This window comes from Grampus griseus (genome assembly GCF_964374135.1).
Source record: "Grampus griseus genome assembly, chromosome: 7".
NCBI classification, from domain to species: Eukaryota; Metazoa; Chordata; class Mammalia; order Artiodactyla; family Delphinidae; genus Grampus; species Grampus griseus.
Window position 1 is genome coordinate 71,160,121 of NC_139001.1, and position 23,793 is coordinate 71,183,913.

The 23,793-nt window shown below is 36.9% G+C and overlaps 1 protein-coding gene across 1 annotated transcript in view; it reads left to right on the top strand.

The window, feature by feature from the left end:
* Nucleotides 1-23,793, top strand: part of PLA2R1 (phospholipase A2 receptor 1) — a gene marked incomplete at its 5' end in the record, with an annotated part of 114,545 nt that overhangs the window by 82,804 nt on the left and 7,948 nt on the right. Inside the window, 8 exon segments of the mRNA XM_082658812.1 lie at nt 553-617; nt 7,012-7,115; nt 8,673-8,812; nt 16,543-16,660; nt 17,351-17,481; nt 17,852-17,999; nt 21,157-21,395; nt 22,975-23,143. Of these exon segments, the coding sequence (XP_082514938.1) occupies nt 553-617; nt 7,012-7,115; nt 8,673-8,812; nt 16,543-16,660; nt 17,351-17,481; nt 17,852-17,999; nt 21,157-21,395; nt 22,975-23,143 (1,114 nt within the window).

Genomic DNA, 23,793 nt, shown 5'->3' on the forward strand with positions numbered 1-23,793 from the left:
TGCAGTTTCCATTTGAATGGGGAGGGTGCTAATACTTAGTTTAAAAACTTACCAATCAGACTAGTGCCTAAAATACAAATTATTTTTACTATTGAGGTCTTTGTGCCTCGAATTGTTTTTCAAGTAGGTGGCATGTATAGTAAACTTCTATAAATCACTGAGCACATAAACCACTAAATTTTTAGTCAAAAAAGGAATCCACATTCTATTTTACTTTACAATATTACTTTTTAAATTCCTATTATGAGAGTTAGAGAATTTACTTTTAAATATATATAGGAAACATTGTAACAAAGTTATGGCATGTTGTATGAAACCAAAATAGCTTTTAATATTTGATTCCAATTTTCTTACATAATGAGGAGGGAGTAGTTTAGAATAATGAAGTTTCAGGTCTTCTAAAGATGCTAGGCCTCAGTGTACTCTTCTTTAGATAACTGGGTAAAATACTGAAGAATAGAAAGCTATTAACAGTGACCCCATTAATCTTAATAGTGAAAAGGGAAAAAAAGTAGGATAAATGCTGACATTCTCTCTCTCTTTTTTAAATAGCTGTCAAAGTATGGTGTAAACTGGTGGATTGGACTTCGGGAAGAAAGAGTCAATGATGAATTTCGGTATGGACATTGATTCATTTGCATTTAACTTTGTTTAACAGGTTTTTATTTGCAGAATGATTGGACTATATCTTAATGGTTAACTTGTTGAATAGGAGATTGGTTTAAGATGGTGTAGTAGAAGGATATGCTCTCACTCCCTCTTTCGAGAACACTGGAATAAGAACAAACTGCTGAACAATCATCAACAGGAAAACACTGGAACTCACCAAAAAAGAAACCTCACATCCAAAGACAAAGGAGAAGCCACAATGAGACTGTAGGAGGGGCGCAATCACAATAAAATCAAATCCCATAAATGCTGGGTGGGGGACTCACAATCTGGAGAACAGTAATACCACAGAACTCCATCCACTGGAGTGAAGGTTCTGAGCCCCACGTCAGGCTTCCAAACATGGGCGTCCAGCAATGGGGGGAGGAATTTCTAGAGAATCAGACTTTGAAGGCTAGCGGGATTTGATTGCAGGACTCCGACAGGACTGGGGGAAACAGAGACTCCACTCTTGGAGGGCACACACAAAGTAGTGTGCACATCGGGACTCAGGGGAAGGAGCAGTGACCCCATAGGAGACTGAACCAGACCTATCTGCTAGTGTTTGAGGGTCTCCTACAGAGGTGGTGGGTGGCTGTGCCTCACTGTGCGGACAAGGACACTGGCAGCAGAAGTTCTGGGAAGTACTCCTTGGCATGAGTCCTCCCAGAGTCCACTATTAGCCCCACCAAAGAGCCACGTAGGCTACAGTGTTGGGTCACCTCAGGCCAAACAACCAACAGGGAGGGAACCTAGCCCCACCTATCAGCAGACAAGCAGATTAAAGTTTTACTGAGCTCTGCCCACCAGAGCAACAGCCAGCTCTACCCACTACCAGTCCCTCCCATCAGGAAACTTGCACAAGCCTCTTAGATAGTCCCATCCACCAGAGGGCAGACAGCAGAAGCAAGAAGAACTACAGTCCTGCAGCCTGTGGAACAAAAACCACATGCACAGAAAGATACAAAAGATGAAAAGGCAGAGGGCTATGTACCAGATGAAGGAACAAGATAAAACCCCAGAAAAACAATTAAATAAAGTAGAGATAGCAACCTTCCAGAAAAAGAATTCAGAATAATAATAGTGAAGATGATCCAGGACCTTGGAAAAAGAATGGAGGCAAAGATTGAGAAAATGCAAGAAATGTTTAACAAAGACCTAGAAGAATTAACAAATACCTAGAAAAATTAAAGAACAAACAAACAGAGATGAACAATACAATAACTGAAATGAAAACTACACTAGAAGGAATCAGTAGCAGAATAACTGAGGCAGAAGAATGGATAAGTGACCTGGAAGACAGAATGGTGGAATTCACTGCCGCAGAACAGAATAAAGAATGAAAATAAATGAAGCCAGGGCTTCCCTAGTGGCACAGTGGTTGGGAATCCGCCTGCCAATGTAGGGGATGGGGGTTCATGCCCCAGTCCGGGAAGATCCCACATGTCGTGGAGTGGCTGGGCCCGTGGGCCATGGCTGCTGAGCCTGCACATCTGGAGCCTGTGCTCTGCAGTGGGAGAGGCCGCGACGGTGAGAGGCCCATGCAAAAAAAAAAAAAAAGAAAAAAAAAGAAATGAAGACAGCCTAAGAGACCTCTGGGACAATATTAAATGCAACAACATTCATATTATAGGGGTCCCAGAAGGAGAAGAGAGAGAGAAAGGACCTGAGAAAATATTTGAAGAGATTATAGTCATAAACATCCCTAACATGGGAAAGAAAATAGCCACCCAAGTCAAGGAAGTGCAGAGAGTCCCATACAGGATAAACCCAAGGATAAACATGCGAGACACATAGTAATCAAACTGGCAAAAATTAAAGACAAAGAAAAATTATTGAAAGCAGCAAGGGAAAAACAACAACATACAAGGGAACTCCCATAAGGTTAACAGCTGATTTCTCAGCAGAAAACTCTACAAGCCAGAAGGGAGTGGCATGATATACTTGAAGTGATGAAAGGGAAGAACCTACAACCAAGATTACTCTACCCAGCAAGGATCTCATTCAGATTCGATGGAGAAATCAAAAGCTTTACAGACAAGCAAAAGCTAAGAGAATTCAGCACCACTAAACCAGCTCTACAACAAATGCTAAAGAAACTTCTCTAAGTGGGAAACACAAGAGAAGAAAAGGACCTACAAAAACAAACCCATAACAATTAAGAAAATGGTAATAGGAACATACATATGTAATTACCTTAAACATGAATGGATTAAATGCTCCAACCAAAAGACACTGGCTCGCTGAATGGATACAAAAACAAGACCCATATATATGCTGTCTACAAGAGACCCACTTCATACCTAGGGACACATACAGACTGAAAGTGAGGGGATGGAAAAAGATATTCCATGCAGAAAGCTGGAGTAGCAATACTCATATCAGATAAAATGGACTTTAAAATAAAGTATGTTACAAGAGACAAGGGAGGACACTACATATGATCAAGGAATCAATCCAGGAAGAAGATATAACAATCATAAATATATATGCACCCAACATAAGAGCACCTCAATACATAAGGCAACTGCTAACAGCGATAAAAGAGGAAATCGACAGTAACACAATAATAGTGGGGGACCTTAACACCTCACTTACACCAATGGACAGATCATCCAAACAGAAAATTAATAAGGAAACACAAGCTCTAAATGACCCAACAGACCAGATAGATTTAATTGATATTTATAGTACATTCAATCCAAAACCAGCAGATTACACTTTCTTCTCAAGTGCACACAGAACATTCTCCAGGATAGATCACATCTTGGGTCACTAATAAAGACTCAGTTAAATTTAAGAAAATTGAAATCATATCAAGCATCTTTTCTGACCACAATGCTATGAGATTAGAAATCAATTACAGGGAAAAAAATGAAAAAAACACAAACACATGGAAGCTAAACAATACATTACTAAATAACCAAGAGATCACTGAAGAAATCAAAGAGGAAATCAAAAATCACCTAGAGACAAATGACAATGAAAACACGATGATCCAAAACCTATGGGATGCAGCAAAAGCAGTTTGAAGAGGGAAGTATATAGATATACAAGCCTACCTCAAGAAACAAGAAAAATCTCAAATAAACAATCTAACTTTACACCTAAAGGAAATAGATAAAGAAGAACCAAAAAAACCCAAAGTTGGTAGAAGGAAAGAAATCATAAACATCAGAGAGGAAAGAAATGAAATAGAAACAAAGAAAACAATAGCAAAGATCAATAACTAGAAGCTGATTCTTTGAGAAGATCAACAAAATTGATAAACCATTAGCCAGACTCATCAAGAAAAAGAGGGAGAGGACTCAAATCAATAAAATTAGAAATGAAAAAGAAGTTAGAACAGACACCACAAAAATACAAAGCATCCTAAGAGACTATTACAAGCAACTCTATGCCCATAAAATGGACAACCTGGAAGAAATGGACAAATTCTTAGAAAGGTATAAACTTCCAAGACTGAACCAGGAAGAAATAGAAAATATGAACAGACCAATCACAAGCACTGAAATTGAAACTGTGATTAAAAATCTTCCAACAAACAAAAGTCCAGCACCAGATGGCTTCACAGGTGAGTTCTATCAAACATTTAGAGAAGAGCTAACACCCATCCTTCTCAAACTCTTCCAAAAAATTGCATAGGAAGGAACACTCCCAAACTCATTCTACGAGGCCACCATCACCCTGCTACCAAAACCAGACAAAGATACTACAAAAAAAGAAAATTACAGACCAATATCATTAATGAATATAGATGCAAAAATCCTCAACAAAATACTAGCAAACATAATCCAACAAAACATGAAGAGGATCATACACCATGATCAAGTGGGATTTATCCCAGAGATGCAAGGGTTCCTCAATACATGCAAATCAATCAATGTGATACACCATATTAACAAATTGAAGAAGAAAAACCATATGATCATCTCAATAGATGCAGAAAAAGCTTTTGACAAAATTCAACACCGATTTATGATAAAAACTCTCCAGGAAGTGGGCATAGAGGGAACCTACTTCAGCATAATAAAGGCCATAAATGACAAACCCACAGCAAACATCATTATCAATGGTGAAAAACTGAAAGCATTTCCTCTAAGATCAGGAACAAGACAAGGATGTCCACTCTCACCACTATTATTCAACACAGTTTTGGAAGTCCTAGCCCCAGCCATCAGAGAAGAAAAAGAAATGAAAGGAATACAAACGGGAAAAGAAGAGCTAAAACTGTTACTGTTTGCAGATAATAAGATACTATACATAGAGAATCCTAAAGATGCCACCAGAAAACTACTAGAGCTAATCAATGAATTTGGTAAAGTAGCAGGATACAAAATTAATGCACAGAAATCTCTTGCATTCCTATACACTAATGATGAAAATTCTGTAAGAGAAATTAAGGAAACACTCCCATTTACTATTGCAATAAAAAGAATGAAATACCTAGGAATAAACCTACATAGGGAGACAAAAGACCTGTATGCAGAAAACTGTAAGACACCGATGAAAGAAATTAAAAATGATACCAACAGATGGAGAGATATACCATATTTTGGATTGGAAGAACCAACATTGTGAAAATGACTATACTACCCAAAGCAATCTACAGATTCAATGCAATCCCTATCAAATTACCAATGGCATTTTTTACAGAACTAGAACAAAAAAATCTTAAAATTTGTATGGAGACACAAAGGACCCCGAATAGCAAAAGCAGTCTTGAGGGAAAAAAACGGAGCTGGAGGAATCAGACTCCCTGACTTCAGACTATACTACAAAGCTACAGTAATCAAGACAATATGGTGCTGGCACAAAAACAGAAATATAGATCAATGGAACAGGATAGAAAGCCCAGAGATAAACCCACGCACCTACGGTCAACTAATCTATGACAAAGGAGGCAAGGATATACAATGGAGAAAAGGCAGTCTCTTCAATAAGTGGAGCTGGGAAAACTGGACAGCTACTTGTAAAAGAATGAAATTAGAACACTCAATACCATACACAAAAATAAACTCAAAGTGGATTCGAGACCTAAATGTAAGACCGGACATTATAAAACTCTTAGAGGAAAACATAGGAAGAACACTCTTTGACATAAATCACAGCAAGATCTTTTTTGATCCACCTCCTAGAGTAATGGAAATAAAAACAAAAATAAACAATTGGGACCTAATGAAACTTCAAAGCTTTTGAACAGCAAAGGAAACCATAAACAAGACGAAAAGACAACCCTCAGAATGGGAGAAAATATTTGCTAACAAGTCAATGGAAAAAGGATTAATCTCCAAAATATATAAACAGCTCATGCAGCTCAATATTAAAAAAACAAACAACCCAATCCAAGAATGGGCAGAAGACCTAAATAGACATTTCTCCAAAGAAGACATACAGGTGGCCAAGAAGCACATGAAAAGCTGCTCAACATCACTAATTATTAGAGAAATGCAAATCAAAACTACAGTGAGGTATCACCTCACACCAATTAGAATGGGCATCATCAGAAAATCTACAAACAACAAGTTCTGGAGAGGGTGTGGAGAAAGAGAAACCTCTTGCACTGTCGGTGGGAATGTAAATTGATACAGCCATTATGCAGAACAGCTGGAGGTTCCTTAAAAAACTAAAAATAGAATTACCATATGACCCAGCAATCCCACTATTGGGCATATACCCTGAGAAAACCATAATTCAAAAAGACACATTCACCCCAATGTTCATTGCAGCACCATTGACAATAGCCAGGTCATGGAAGCAACCTAAATGCCCATCAACAGACGAATGGATAAAGGAAATGTGGTACATATATAGAATGGAATATTACTCAGCCATAGAAAGGAATGAAACTGGGTCATTTGTAGAGACGTGCATGGACCTAGAGACTGTCATACAGAGTGAAGTAAGTCAGAAAGAGAAAAACAAATATCGTATATTAATGCATTCATGTGGAACCTAGAAAATGGTACAGGTGAACCAGTTTCCAGGGCAGAAATAGGCACAGATGTAGAGAACAAACGTATGGACACCAAGGCGGGGAAATGGCAGGGGTGGTGGTGGTGGTGGTGTGATGAATTGGGAGATTGGGATTGACATGTTTACACTGATGTGTATAAAATGGATGACTAATAAGAACCTGCTGTATAAAAATAAAATTAAATTAAATTTTAAAAAATTTGTTGAATAGCGTTCAAACATTATCTTTAACTTACAAATTTTCATTTCCCTAACCACAGACATGAATTTATTTTTAATTTAATAAAATATTATGCCTTCAGTCCATATCCCAGAACTCCAAAAATGGTGTTGGAGATTGAACGTGGAGAATGAGAGAAGACCTTTAATTTTTTGATTTTCCTGCAGCTGGAGAGATGGATCACCAGTAATATACCAGAACTGGGACAAAGGAAAAGAAGAATCCATGATTAATCAGAGCCAGAGATGTGGCTTCATTTCATCCATAACAGGTTATTTTGTTCATCCACTTTTGGGTTTATAATACAAACATAATTTTCAGAAGACTTGAAGTCTCCTTTTCATTGCATTAGTTCAGTGAGAAGGTTTTGTTTGGTTATTTTGCTTTTCAACTGAGTGTGTTTAATTTTATATGTCTTAAGTCTTAAGGATGACCATTCCTACAGTTTATTCCATGCATTCATGTTCTTGAAAATAATTTACATCCAGATAAGTCCTTCCTCTTGAACCAAAACTACCAAAAATGGGCCCACTGAAATGGGTTAAAAATTGCCTGACAAATACCATTCTCTGTGAAATTTCAACATGGGCCCATTTTTTAAAATCTCTTTGTAGGATCCAGTTTATAATTGGTCAGAACTTTAACCTCTGAAATTTACTTTCATTTTCCCATTTAAGAAAAATTTTCATTGAATTCAGTGTTCTTTTTTTAACACCAGGCATTAATTGCTGCCTGCCTTAGAACACCAACTCTTTGCCAGTTGGATTTAGAAGTACATGCATATTTAAGATGGGTTTTTAAATTCTATTCATCAATACAGTGTTATTGGGGTTGATTGTCCACTCATATCCATCTCGCTGTTTCTATCCAATAAAAGGTAATGATGTCCCTGACTCTAACAGATTCTCCCAAGTCAGGAGAGGGATAAACATGGAAAGCAATCTCTGATGTAAGGGCAGCTGCAGAGAAAGTTAAGAGAGGAAAAACCATGTTGTTAATCAGCTCGCTTTTGCCAGCAGGTGTCACAACAGCCTACAGAAAGGCTATTTGTGATTCTGGAAGAATGGCAGCTAATCGGCATTGAAAATAGCATTCCGGCCCCTCCTTCAGAATGCCAATATCTTTTTGGCTTATACCCCTCACACTAGAAAACTGAATCTGCCCTTGCAATTTACATGCATCCTTGCCCTATTCTGGAATTTGTAACTTGAATGCTAATGAAATGCATTCTATAAACCTTTACTCTGAAAATATAGCTCTTCTAATTAAAAGAACATTTTCCAAGAGACTGAGGACTTTGGGCTATATTCCCGAGGGCATGTCTCTAAATGTGTGTGTTTTGTTTAAGGGTCAGCGTTCAGAAGTGCTTCTTCCTTAGAAGTTCCTGAGTTATTTTTTCTAAATTATTATATTTTTAATAATTATAAAGTAGAAATGATCATCTATTGTTTTAGAATTTTTTTATCTTGAGGTTGAATACTTTAAGTCAAAAATATTACTCTACAAAGTATTCTTTGGCTAACCAAGTCAAATATTCTTAAAACTTTCATCAGTTTTGTGATTGCAATCGCAGTATTTGTTTAGATTTTTTTTTTCTTTTGCATTTGCAAACTTTCTACGTTCTTAAATTAGAATTACTGATTTGGCACCTTGCCCAGTTAGCTCTTGTCACTAGAGAATTCTATGATTAGTAGTTAAATTTAGTTCAATTTCTAGATTTAACAAAGTCTGGTAAACCACAGCAGTCATAAAAAAACAGTGACCAATAGAGAATGCCTACAAAGAGTCACCATTGTTTCTGGTCATTTCTAACCATTTTCTCTTCCAGGACTCTGGGCTAGTGAAGAGTGTTCAGTTTCTATGCCTAGCATCTGTAAGCGAAAAAAGTTTTGGATCATAGAGAAAGAGAAAGATACACCAAAAAAACATGGAACATGTCCCAAAGGATGGTTATATTTTGACTATAAGGTAAACTTGTTTTCAAAAAGTTGCTTTTGTTTCTCTTTTGTAGGTTTTAATTTTAGAAAGTAATCAAAAAGCAGGTGTGGCTTTGAAAAACTATGAGTTGTCCATTGGACCTGGAATTTTTTTGTCACAATTTTCAAGAGATTTGAGAAGTTTTCTATTTAGGGACAGATCTCTTGAAATTAAAAGGTTTTGTCAAAAACAGCCTTGACACCACCCTTCATACGTATACTCAGTTTTTGCTACTGACATTGTCATTCATTGCGCTGTATGAGTTTCATTAGGTGGGATGTGGATGCGTGCACATGTGTGTGGGCGTGTGTGTGTGGGCATGTGTGTGCGTGTGGGCATGTGTGTGGGGGTGGGCACGTGTATCTAGGCCCTGTTCCCAAATGAGCTGTCAGCTCCAGAGGGCCCAGACTGTGTCTTCTTCTTTTGTGTCTTCCCTGCCTGGAGCCCTCATAGAGCTCTATCCGCCTTGTCACCTGCCTGACTAATAACGTAGCTCCGTCAGCTGTGTCTTGAACCTCATATAGCTGGCACTTCCATGCAGAATTGGATTTTTTTTCTAAATGGTCAGTGGGGATACTGTAAACTAGATTTATTATTTCTGATACTGTCTCCAATTAAGGCTGAGACTTCCTCTCTACTCCTTATGTTTTAAAATAAAATAACTTTATAAGCCTTAGGTGGAAGTAATTAAAATGTATCTCAAATTATAAATGTTTAACTCTTTGATAATTAAAAACTCAAACTGTGTCATAATTTCATATGCTAGTATGAAATTGCTCCTCCATCATGGACAATTTTCAGTCTATGTGTTTAGTTACATGGGTAGGGCATTGCCTCCCTTGTGATCTTCCTCTCATTGTTAATTTGTGAAATGGGGCCATTTGGACTTAATACACATTTATTGAGCACCCACTACATATCTGGCACTGATATTTTTAACTGTGTTAATATTCACATAATATAGAATTTACCATCTTGACCGTTTTTAAATGTATAGTGCAGTAGTATTAAGTATAATCACACTGCTGTGCAATGACTCTGCAAACGTTTTTCATCTTGTAAAACTGAAACTCTAAACCCATTAAACAACAACCCCTCATTCTCCCTCCCCACAGCCCCTGGCAACCACTATTCTACTTTGTCTCTATTAATTTGACTATTTTGGACACTGCATGTAAGTGGAATCATACAGTACTTGTCCTTTTGTAACTGGCTTATTTCACTTAGCACAGTGTCCTCCAGGCTCACCCATGTTGTAGCATGTGTCAGAATTTTCTTCCTTTTTAAGACTGAATAATATTCCATTATATGTACATAACACATTTTATTTTTCCATTTATCCATTGATGGACATTTGGGTTTCTTCTACCATGTAGCTAACTGTTTCTGCTGGCAATTTCATATATATATAATGAATATATATATATATAATGAATATATATAATGAATATATATATATATATAATGAATATATATAATGAATATATATATTTCTTGTTTTATTGAATTTTTAAAATACACAGAATTGTTATCCCATCTTACCTATGAGAAGACTGAGTCTAATAAAATTGTGTGGTTTTTCTGAAACTTACAGCGAATAAGTGTCAGGCTGAGAATCAACCTTAAGTTTTTTGACCCTGAGTCTTGTCCCTTTCCTACAGCTGCCACTTCATATAAGAACTTAAGAATTACCAATCACCTTAGCTCTATGACACAATCAGTCCGGAGGCACTGTGAAATATTTTCTAAAATAATATAGTCATTCTCTAAAATGTTATATAGTATTGAGACACTATTTTTAATAGTTGATACCTTCAGTCTGCTTCTTATTTTCTCAAACCATAAACTCTTTCTACCAGTTATAAATTATTTATACATTTCAATATGACAAACATAGCAAATAGTCAATAGAACTTGAGTATAACTAAGGTTTTCATTAAAACCTTTGACAATTAGCTTTTTATTGTGGTAAAATATGCATAACATAAAATATGCCATTTAAACCATTTATAAGTGTACAATTCAGTGGCATTAATTACATTCACAATGTTATCCAACCATCACTTCTATTTCCAAAACTTATCGTCATCCCAGACAGAAACTCTGTAATTGGTTAAGCAATAGCTCTCTATTCCCCATCCCCTCTAGCCCACAGTAAGCTCTAATCTATTTTCCATGTCTATGAATTTGCCTATTCTAGATAATTCATATAAATGAACTCATACAATATTTTCCTTTTGTGGCTGGCTTATTTCACTTAGCATAATGTTTTCAAGGTTTACCCATGTTATAGCATGTATCAGAACTTCATTCCTTTTTATGACTGAATAATATTCCATGCCACATTTTGTTTATCCATTCATCTGTTGATGGACTTTGGTTATTTCCACTTTTTAGCTATTGTGAATAAATCGGCTATGAACATTGGCACACAAGTATCTGTTGGAGTCCCTGCTTTCACTTCTTTGGGGTATATACCTAGGAGTGGAATTGCTATATCATATGCTAATTCTATGTTTAACTTTTTGAAGAACGAGCAAACTGTTTTCCACAGTGGCTGAACCATTTTACAGTCCTGCCAACAGTGTATGCTAGCAATTTTTCCTCATCCTTGACAACACTTGTTGTTTTTGTTTTTGACAACACTTGTTACTACCTGTCTTTTTGATTACTGCCAACACTAGAGACTAGTGTTATCTCACTAGATTTGGTTTTGATTTGCATTTCCCTAATGACTAATGATGTTGAGCATCTTCTCATGTGCTTATTGACCATTTGTATATTGTCTTTGGAAAAATGTCTATTCGACTCCTTTGCCCACTTTTTTATTTGGGTTATTTGTCTTTTTGTTATTGAGTTGTAGGAGTTCTTTATGTAAAACCCTTATCAGATATATGTTTTGTAGGTATTTTCTCTCATTCTTTAGGTTGTCTTTTTACTTTATTGATAATGTCCTTTGATGCACAAAAGTTTTTAATTTTAATGAAGTTCAATTTCTCTAATTTTTCTTCTGTTGCTCATGCTTTTGGTGTCATATCTAAGAATATGTTGCTAAATCCAAGTTCACAAATATTTACCTCGTGTTTTCTTCTAAGAGCTTTATGGTTTTAGCTCTTATATTTAGGTTTTGGTCCATTTTTAGTTAATTCTTATACCTGATAGTTTTTCACAACTATTAAAACAAGTGCATCCCATGTATAAAAAAGAATATTTTAAGGAAATTCATGACAAGTCATACCCTTGGCATTAGAGAAATAATTCTTAGAAACTTACAATGGGTGTTTTTGGTTTACCCTTGGCCATTGTCCTTTCCTTAAACTTTCTTATCTACACAGCTTAGCTATATTCCATGTTTCCTCCTGTGTAAACATGGGGAGTATGTACACATATGGGCATGGTAATAGTGATGGTGCAGCAGACCCAGGGCAAAAGAGCAAGTGAATGCTTCCTTTGAAAGAATAAGAAGGGGCATGAGTAAAGCATAGACACACACATGAGAGGAGAAGGGCTTTCTGAGGCTAACTATGGAGCAGGATTAAAACACCCTCATGTAGCTCAGAGGGTATTTTTAATTTTCATTGATAACTAGTAGCTAGATTAATGGTTCACAGCCCTGATCAAATATTTAGAATCACCAGGTGGGCTTTCTAAAAATTTCAAGGTGCAAGTGACATCCTAAAGATTCTGATTTAATTGATCTGCATGGGATCCAGGCATCAGTATTTTTTAAGAGCTCCCTTGGTTATTCTAATGTGCAGCCAATAATTGCCCAGCAATGCAACAGTTACACAACTTAGTCTTCTAATCATTCAGAGGATTTGATTGCTAAGGATAGGGTCACAGCAGGCTTCATGAGAGGGTGACCTTTTACAGAGTGAGATTTCAGGGTCCCCAAGTGTGTCTCCCCACCCACAGTGCTCTCCCCTGCATATTAATGGCTAAAATCCCACCACTGGAGTCTCATTCCTTTGCCTTAACACTTTCCATTACGTTTTTTAAGGGAAATATTTCTGAGATGGCCTCATCTGTCACCTACACTTTGGGATAAGTGGGTTTATCAGATCATTAGAAAAGGTGGGAATAGGAGGGTTAATAGTTGAGAGGAGTGGAAGGCCCAGTGGGCATAGTTCTGACTAACAAAAAAAAGCTACAGAAGGAGAACTGGGAGATAGCAACGACAGACATTACTCACTTCAGAATTATGAATAAGCGTCACTGTATTATGTTCCACTAAACTTTGCTTCTCGTTTGTCAACTTCCTAGGACAAATTTTCATTGGTTATTTCTAAGAAAAAAAATCCCACTTGGTTGACTCTTCACCTTTAAGAGTTTCAAAAATGAGATACCAGAAGTTAAGTGTCTTTTCTCATTTCTCATAAATTATTTTCCCCATGTTTGATGATGTAAAAGAGGTTTGACCAGGGATTGCCCCAGGAAGAGTGAGTCATCTAAGATACTTGTCACAGCAGAGTTGTATGTAAGAGGAAGAAATTCTCTGTGTATATTAGATTAACTCTTGTGCTTCTACTTATACATTTTTATTCAGGGACCTGGATTTAGTGCTGATGGCTGCTTTGCACCATCTAATTTTGGATTAGCCAATATTTGGTTTCATGCACGACATAGTTTTTCCTTAAAAAAAAAAACAACACTCTCTCCTCTTTTAAATTATTGAAATTCTTAGCACTTTATTCATTCATTGCATTTAACTATGCTGGATATTGGCAACTCAATGGTGAGGAAAACAAATATAATCCCTTCTCTTTGGGAGCTTACAGACTAGAGGGGGAGAAAACATTAGCAAATCAATCAGGAAAATAACTCTAATTTACAACTGTGACACAAGTGATGGAGAGTTACACAGTTCCATAAAAGTATATAACAGGAGGACCTGACTGAGGTGGTCAGAAGGACAGGAAACATTAAAAGTAGGGGAAACTACATGTACTAAGGACCTGTGGTGAGAAGGAATGTGACATATTGAAGAAAGTAAAAGAAGCATTGAGAACTAGAATGTAGAAAGTGAGACAAAAGAAGTAGGCAAGGGCGATTATTGTGTTAAGAGTTTCTGGTTTTTATCCTAAGAGCAATAGGAAACCCTGAAGGGTTTTAACTAAAGAGGGATATGATCATCAGGGTTGAGTTTTGAAAAGAATCATTCAGGCTGCAGTACCAAAGATAGACTGGAGGAAGGCGAGGTTGAGGAAAGTAAGAGCAGTTAGAAAGATATTGCAATAGCCCAAGCAAGAGATAAGTCCTTTGGGCTTAGATGATGGTGGCAGAGACGGTGGGGTGGTGGGAATAGGGAGAGTGGTGAAGGTCTCAGAAATGAGATGTCCAAATGGTAGGACGGAAGGGGTGATGAAGGTGACTGAAGGGTGAGAAGATGCTCAGGTTTCAGATTTAGGTAAATGCATGACTGACTATGCCATTCAATGTCAGTAAGAACACTGAAAAAGGACCAAATTTGGGAGGAAGATCATGAATTCCATTTTCAATTATTGAACTGGAAATGACTTTGAGACAAAAGAGTTTTATATTCAAAACTCGTTTGGAATACAGTAAGGTATCCTTAATTCACAGTAATATCAGAGATGCATTAAACTTGATCACATTTTGCAAATCAGTAAGTAAATAAACAATTTAAAATTGAGGGTGTTGTACTCCATCTTGCTACTTTGCTTTAATTATTGACACAATTTCAAAGTGTGTTAGTAAACATGTTATATTTTTAGAAACAATGAAGTTGTGGCAATGGGGGTCTACACTCCCATACTCAAGCTGGTAAATCCTGGCTGAGGCAAACAGGGTGGGGGGTGGGGGCTGGGTGGGAAGCGGGGGTATGTGTGTGTGTTTTCTGGAGAGATTTATTGAGCTAAATGAAACAGTGAGGTTCATTGGTATTTATGAATGGTTCATTAGTGCAACTATCTGAACACAAGGTGAATTCGCATTAAATGATAAGACTTCCTAATAATTAGTATGCGCCACTCTTTGGAATTTGTAATTAGAGGAAAGAGGCAGAATGAAAGGAAATTGATAAAAGGGTAGTTGTTATAAAATTAAAACCCTTTAAAGCCAATTCCATTTCTTTGTGAAGCAAATAAGGTAAAGGGGATCAGAAGAAGAGAAAATGTAGATTCTCTTAGTTGGCAACTCAAATTCAGGCTAGATCAGAGTTTCTGGTTTTTATCCTAAGAACAGTGGAAAATCCCTGAAGGGTGACATGTTCGGAATTGGTTTCTGAAAAGAATTACCTGAGCAGTACTGACATCAGGGGCTGGATAATTCCTTGTTGTGAGGGACTGACCGGTGCATTATAGAATGTTCAGCAGCATCTCTGGTCTCAACTCGCTAGCTGCCAATAGCAGTCACCACCCCCTCCCCCCTTGGACTGTGACAACCAAAATGTCTCTAGACATTATGAAGATATCACCTGAGGAGCAAAATGGCCTTGTTTGAGAACCACTGGACTAAATCTAGAATCCTGAGAATGTCATTTGACAATCATTTCAGGGTCTATTGGCTTTTACTTTGTTGCATAAATATTTACTGAGGACCTTGTTTGTTTTGCTGTTCAAAGAGGAGCAACACTTAGTCCCTCTGCTTTATAAGGAGTCTATGACGGTAGGGAAGGGATGGGGGACTGATAAACTTAGAAATTAAAGAAGGATGCAGAAGGATGTGCTCTCACGTGGCATGGAGGTTGCCACATTAGCCTAGAATAATCTTGTAGCTGGGATTTTCTCAGTGGCAGATCTCAAGATCAGACCTATCAATGACCAGGGTTGGCTATGTTCATTAATGAGAGAATAATCCACATGGAATATTTTTGGCATAAAGTCTCTCCTGACTTCTCTGGAACTTTGCCTGATCTGTTGCAGGCTTTCTCTTCTATCTTTCCCTCTCCCCTGACTCCATATAGCCCAACTAACATGATTAAATTTCACTGAGCTTGGTGAGGGGGTGATTTTCTTCAACTTGCCTGATCTGCCTAGCAGTTACCATTCCATATTTCTCATCCCATAATAAGTAACCCCTGCCACGCCATAGATATGATTCTCTCTCGAGTGAAAATCAACTCTCACTGCCAACCCCACAGCCTTCTTTCTGAGTTCCTTTTGACCTTGTTGGCATCCCTCCCCTTTGTTTCTCCTTCCTAGGTTTCCTTGGTCCTCCCTTGCTTTTCTTCCCACTGGGCTCATTTTTTTCTTTTCGGCCTCTTCCTCATTGACTTGTGGACCACACGGCTGACTCCAAGTATTTAGTGAATTTAAATACCTGATATGGTTTGATTCCTCAATATTCCTCTCTCACTTAAAGTGAGGAAGCGTATTTGTAAATAAAATGGAACAAATCTATTAACTACCACCAAAAGAAATATTTTCAAGATTAAATCCTCCACTGTAAACTCTGCAGTCAGGCTGGCTCCTTTTTAGAAGGAATGCTATTTTTCCTCGAGCTGAAGACATCGTTCTGACATCCTGCATCCTCTGTTCCCGCCCGATGCAAATGTACAAAAGGCACTGACTCACCCTGAAAGCTGGTCCTCTTTGTTTTTCTTTCACATCTCTGGAGCAGCTGGGGGGGGGAAGAAAAACAGTCATTTCTGTGCAAGAAAATTATAAAAAATTTTCAAAGCTGGTCCTCAGTATCTTTAGGAAACTTTTAATTCATTTAGGAAAATATGGAAATGAATGCTTTTTTGGACATTTTTATAGTGCCTTTTGATAAAAATCCCCAAGGACCCAAGCGATTGGAAGAACTGGACATCTGCTCAAGATTTTTGTGTTGAAGAAGGGGGGACACTTGTCGCCATTGAAAATGAGGTGGAACAAGGTAGAGTACTCAGTGTTCAATCAGGCAAAAATCACCATTTTTATTCAAGCGTCTGTTAAAATAGTCCTCCAAAATACTAACATTTCCAAATCAACATTTTAAGTGTTATATTGCTGGTGACACGTAAGTTTTCAGTCTGACCTATAAGGTTTATATCATGACATCTGTGAAAGTTAGTACACTCCATTGTTTACAAACTGCTGATTTTTGGGAGCCTTTTGTCTCACCAGGCGTAGTGGAAAGAATAAGGATATATTTATGATCGGCATTTCAAAATGGCTAAAATAATCTGAGGTATAGTCGATTATAATTGCATGGTATAATTTTTTAGATCCCTTTAGAGTTACCTACACACTTTCATTTGCTATTTAGGCAATAATCGTATACTTTAGTTAACTATAATGGATAAACCCTCTTTTGTTTAGAAAGGCATTGAATGAACACTGGAAATTGTTTTACTAATGATATGATGAAATCCCAGGCTTAGCCAGCTAATTGCTGTCAATTTAAACTGAACAAAAGTGACAGAGACGGCATCATCTTAATAAGGACAAAGTAACAAATTCCTACAGTTGATTCGTAATTAAGTTTTGCTATCATTTAAATAAAATCATAGCTATAAACAGAATTTGATGATTACCCAAATGGTTTATATGGTATTAAATTTGATAATGTATTCTTATTTTTCAGCTTTCATTACTATGAATCTTTTTGGCCATACCACTAATGTGTGGATAGGGTTACAAAATGATGATTATGAAAAATGGCTAAATGGAAGGCCTGTGTCATATTCTAATTGGTCCCCATTTGATATAGTAAATGTAAGTTTTAAGATTTATTTTTTAGAAATCATTTTAGCAACAGATCCTATTTGAGACTTGTTTACTGAAGTTTTTCTTTTTTTACTTCCTATATTTTGTAGGCATAAATTTTTATTAGTTGGTTGTTAATATATTAATTTTTAGTAATGTAATTCATATAATTGTCATGTGTTCCATGAATATAATTTCTTTACTCATCACAATAATTATTTATTTTGTGGGTTATGAACTGATTTGTGTACAGGTTTATTAAATGCAAATAAAGGAATAATAGTGTTTGAATTTTTAAAATTATGTCCTTAATAAAAATATCAATGTTATAATAACGTTATATGTTACCATTTTTAAAAAAACATGTATTCTTTTGAAGATTCCAAGTCATAACACCACTGAAGTTCAAAAACGCATTCCTCTCTGTGCCTTGCTGTCAAATAACCCTAATTTTCACTTCACTGGAAAATGGTATTTTGAAGACTGTAGAGAAGAAGGCTATGGGTTTGTTTGTGAAAAAATGCAGGGTAAGAAATATTTGTTTTTTTATTCCTTTCATTTCCATGGCCCACCCTTCTCTTCCACACTTGTTTTACACACTGTATAAATGATAGTTTCATAGCTAAGTGCCAGCACTTATTTTTTAAGCTTTACATATATATGGTCACTTAATCTCCACTACCTCAGGGTTGTGCCCCCTAGGGGGGTTCTAAGGACTCCAGAGACCACTTGAGTGATGACCAAGTTTATGCATCCATCTTGGTCATATTAAAAGGCTTTACTGCTTGTTCTAGGATTATGTGTCTGTTCAGATATTTTAAAAAAGACACTGAAAATATGTTGGAAGAGAGTCAAGGAAATAAACCAACTCAATACTTACTCCTTTCTTGGAACCCTAAAATGGTCTCTGTGGCTAAATATGGCAAACAGCACGTTTCTAGATATCAGAACCCCCAATGACTTCTGGTATGAAATACCAAAGCTATAGTATTACAGGTAGCCAGTGGGGGCATGAACAATGTGAATGCACTGTAAGTGACCTTGAGTAACAAAAATAAAAACAACAACAACAATAGCTCACATCTCATGCCTTTACTGAGTCCCAGGCTTCCCTAGAAGGCCATAATTTGTGTCTGGAGCTGTGTGGAATTCTAGGCAGCCTAGGCTACATATGCTTACTTGGAATATGAATTATACCTCTCAGTGTTGCATACATGTGAACTCTTTGATGATACTAAGTATCAACCCATCCTCAGAAAAGCCGTTCCTGAGAAATCCTCTTTCCTAGTTCACAGTTATCACTTTAGCATGGTAGTGGTCAGGAACTGAAAGATACCAGACCAGCTATAGCAAGAGTATTATGAGAAGAGCAGAGTCTCGTCAGAAAAGAAATAACATCAATACGTCATTACTTGTACACTTATGATGCGCCTGGCACTGTGCCTTGCTTTTTATAAGTATTGTGTCATAAAGTCCTCCCGACACGTCTATGAAGTAGGTAAAAGTCTCCGCATTTTACAGATGAGGAACTTGAGGCTTAGGAAAAATAAGTAACATACTCAAGTTCTCTCAAATACAATGATTCTATTCTAGGACCTTGATGTTGACCTCTTCTTGAAATGTACTCTCTGACCACTTTCTCTCTTTGATATTTTTGGGACTAACAATGTTTATGTTCTTTTGGAGATAGTATAGAGCAGTGGTGGTGGAGTTCAAATCCCACCTGGGTTCCTATTCCACCTCTATAAATAAACTGTCAGTCAAGTTTCTTATCTTCTCTGAACCTTGATTTCTGCATCTGTAAAATGGAATAATAACTATCTCACAGACTCTACATATATACAATGCTTAGCAAGTTCCTAGCATGTGTTTAACAAACAATTGTTGCTTTTGTTATTATTGTTTCTATTATATTATTATTCAACTACACAAGTTCTTGTAGTCTACAGTGAATATCCAAATTCTGACTCCTCTTCTTTGTGTGCCATGTGAGTATGTGTTTACATTGGGTTTCGAACCTAAAGTCTTTGATCTGCCTGAAAGAATAAAGATATCTGAATAAAAAGAGAGACAAGGGCAAAGTCAAGACCCCCAATTTTGAACTTGGTTTCCAGTGGATCTTTCTCAGGGCAGCAGATGGCAAAATCATAGTGCTCAAAATCACTTATGTTTTGAAACTTGATGAAATCAATAACATAGGGAGAAACTCATATATGTGAAAATACAGGGGCATGTCTTAGTGGGGAAAACCAGTTAAATTGGTATTTGGGTCACACATACAAAGAATTTCAGTTACTTTAATTTTAATAATTGTTATCATTTTTAAATGGCTACTTTGGTATTATGTTGGTTTTGTATAAATAACATTTAGTCTTGGTACATCAGCTGGCAAACAGACTTCTACAAAGAAAAACAGATGATGAAAGTGTGGTCCATCAAAATTTAATTGGTGAATAGATTAATTTTACTTTGGTTTTACAATATGTACTACTGCTATACTGAGGTAACAGTTTCAGGAAAAGTCAAAGCCTCACCCTGCCATTTTTATTTGGGAGAGTGTGACAAGAAGAGGAGAGGAGAGCAAGACGCAGCATTTATTGAGTGCCTGCTGTGTTCCACATCCTACAGTAGGTGCTCTATGTGCATATCTCCTTGAATTTTACCCACACGCCTCTAACGAAGGCCTTAGTAATCTCTTACAGAGCAGAAATTTAAAGTTTAGAGAGATTAACTAATTTGGCCATTTAGGGTCAGGACTGCGATCGAGTCCCAGGTCTTCGGACCTATCCACCATGCTCCTTTTCAACCCCAAACGTGATAAAAACCAGTATACAGAGAGAAATCCCAGCCACTTTGGATCAGACAGTTGAGAAATGCTTATCTTTTTTGTGTGTTTTAGGATGCCTAAACTCGGCCTAAAGATAGTACAGAACAAAAAGGCAAATGCACTTAGTAAAGAGGAAACATCTGTATGTAACACATGAGCTTGGTTCTCACTTGATCACAGCCACTCATTTATACAAAGCACCAATGATCATGTGTGGGAAAACTTTGTCTTTTAATTTATAAATCTTGACTCTGATAGGTGACATATTAATAGTAATGGTTTCTAAGAACTGTATGTATTTCTAAGCATTAACTTATTTTTTAACTTCTCTTTAGAAATTATATATGTTAGCATTAAACATGATAGCAACTATCATACAGTCCCAAAAGTTTAATAAAGTATTATATTTGAGAATATGCACTTGTAAATTGTGTTTGCAAAGCAGTGTTTGACTACATTATATATGTTAATATTCTGTTAGTAAGTATTAAGTTCTGCCAGCGGCATGCGTTAGGCTGAGTGTACCTAGTAGAAGTAAGATTGCCTAAGGAGATCCTATCAGTTCCACCAAAAAGTGGTCAGTTTGACAAGGGATTGTCAAAACTGGGAAATCTAGAAATGATTCAATATATGTTTATATATATATTTAAAACTCATTCATTAAATTTCCTAAGTGTTTTCATTCTTTAGTATCACCTATGCTTACAGGTATTGTCTTCAGTTTGAAATAGTCAATTCTGGGAAGAAAAACTCGGATGTTAACGACAGCATGGGTCATTGTACAGGGATCCATGCTAAGCTTTGCCTCCCCCTTCTCATCCAGGTTCTACAAATAATTTTTATTGTTCTTTTTCTAGATACTTCTGGACACAGTATAAATACATCTGATATGTACCCAATCCCCAATACCTTAGAATATGGAAACAGAACTTACAAAATAATTAATGCAAATATGACTTGGTATACAGCACTAAAAACCTGCCTGATGCACGGAGCAGAACTGGTCAGCATTACAGACCAGTACCATCAGTCTTTCCTCACTGTTATCCTCAACCGGCTAGGACATGCCCACTGGATTGGACTGTTCACTGAAGATGTAGGTGTCCTAAAATCCCTTGGACAATCCTTGCATAATTAAGTTTCATATCTACATCCTTAGTGATATAGCCACTGAAATTAGCACAGAAAAAAAAAAGCCATGATATAACAGTAAATGTAACATTTAGGTAATTGGATTATACAATAACTACCGACTAACCTCATGAGCAGCATATAACTACAAAAGGTGTCCCTTTTTAGGGTAAACATCTACTTGCCTAATTTCTGGAAATTCATGCCCTTCAAAGTTTCTCTGAAGATGTCTGAAAAATTTCAGGATACTGACTTATATGTGCACTGGAATACATACTGAACTCAAGCACCTGCGTTTGGGTAATATGTTGCCTTTAAAGAATCCCCAAGAAAAATGAATCATGCTTCCTGCATAGAAATCTGGTTATTAATTAATTCAGTACCCCTTGGAATTTAACATGTGCGTTATTTTCCCCCTCTAGGGAAATGGTTTGGAAAGTAATATTTTTAATTTTTTTTAAATAAAAGTATTACACACTCAAATAGCAAAAAGTAAATCTATTCTATCCTGACCTCTAGTTCTACTCCTCAAAGTTAACCACCGTAAACAGTTTCTTGTGTGTCATTTAGAAAGTTTCTGTGTATGCATATATATATACACATGTAATGGATTAGTATGTATATTTTTTTTAAATATAAATGAGCTCATACTATATATACTGTCCTTAAGCTTGCTTTGAATTTAATATACGTTGTTCAGCTTTCTATGTCAGCTCATAAAAATCTAATACATTCTTTGAGACAGCAGCATATATGGATATACCACAATTTATTAAATCATTCTCATGTGAATGGACATTTGGGTTCTTCCCAGTTTTCACAACTCCAAACAATGCACAACAAATATCCTTGTACAAGTAGGATAAATCCCCAGGAATGAAGTTGCTAAGTACCCTTTATAAATTTTAACAAGGGATGGTGCCAGATTGCCCTCTAAAATTTTGTGCCAATTTACATGCTAACAACAGTGTATGATAGCATCTAGTTTTTTCACATCCTTGCCAACACTGGGTATGTCAAAATTTTAATCCTTGCCAGTAGGATAGGTGAAAGGATGGTATTTCATGGCTGTTTATTGTATTTTTGTATTACAGAATTTTTAACTTTATGTAGTCAATTTTGCTTTATGGCCTCTGGATTTTTTTTATCAGACTCGGAGAGATTTTTCCCATGTCAAGAGTATAAAATATTTAGCCAAGTTTTCTTTAGCACTTTTATGTTTTCAATTATATGTATGAATCTTTGATCAATCTTAAATTTATTTTGGTGTAAAGAACAAGATATTGATTCAACTTCACTCTGATTGCTTAGCAGGAAACTATGGTGGGAGGGAACCAAGGATTCCCCAAAACTAAAGAAGATATTGCTTATGGCAGATAGTCTTTTTTGTCAGGCCATTTCCACAAGCTGTCCTAGACTTCCTGAAATATAAGTCTAGATGTGGAAATATAAATCCATGCGTGAAGTGAGAGCTGCTCAGACAGCATTGGGTGACGTTGCCAGCATTCATGGCAAGGAAATGATGGCTCAGTTTCCCTCCACAGAATGGTCTTAATTTTGACTGGTCAGATGGCACCAAATCCTCCTTCACTTTTTGGAAAGACGATGAGTCATCCTTCCTGGGTGACTGTGTTTTCGCCGACACCAGTGGACACTGGAGTAGCACAGCCTGTGAGTCATATCTGCAAGGAGCCATTTGTCATGTGCCCACAGGTAGGTTCAATTCTATTCAACTCAAGAGATACTGTGAACCTACTGTATGCAAGGCACTGTGCTAAGCAAGAGCTGTGAGGGAAAGTAGTAAGAAGTATCTGCCCTCGAGAAGTATTCGGTCTGGTAGGTGATGTACAAATAAGTGTTACATGAGGCAGGGCTATCAAATGATATAAGAGCCATAGCAAGTGCTGTGGGGGGTTAGCAAGAAAATGGACACATCAGATCCACTCGGGGAAAAGCAAAAAGCCTTCTTGAAGGACAGGACTGTGGAGATTGGTCTTGAAGAATGGGTGTGATCAGGAAATGATGGGACATGGAGAGGCATTCTGAGCAGAAAAGCTTGGGCAGACATGGGAGGAAGAAAGGACTGGGCATGTAGCTGAGCAAAGCTGGTGTTGAGATTTTCCTGCATGGCAGGTTTTTGGTAAGAGAGAGGTAGGAAATCAGGTTAGAAACGTAGGTTAGGAGCATGTGTGGAGGACCTTGAATACCACTGAAGATTTATGTTTAAGTCAAAGATTAATAGGATTCTAGAGCATCATCATCACCATTATGGTAATAATATTTGTATTTATATTATATATGTATATATAAAACATGACAGTAATGATAATAGTATCTCATTACACTGAATGTTCACCTCGCCC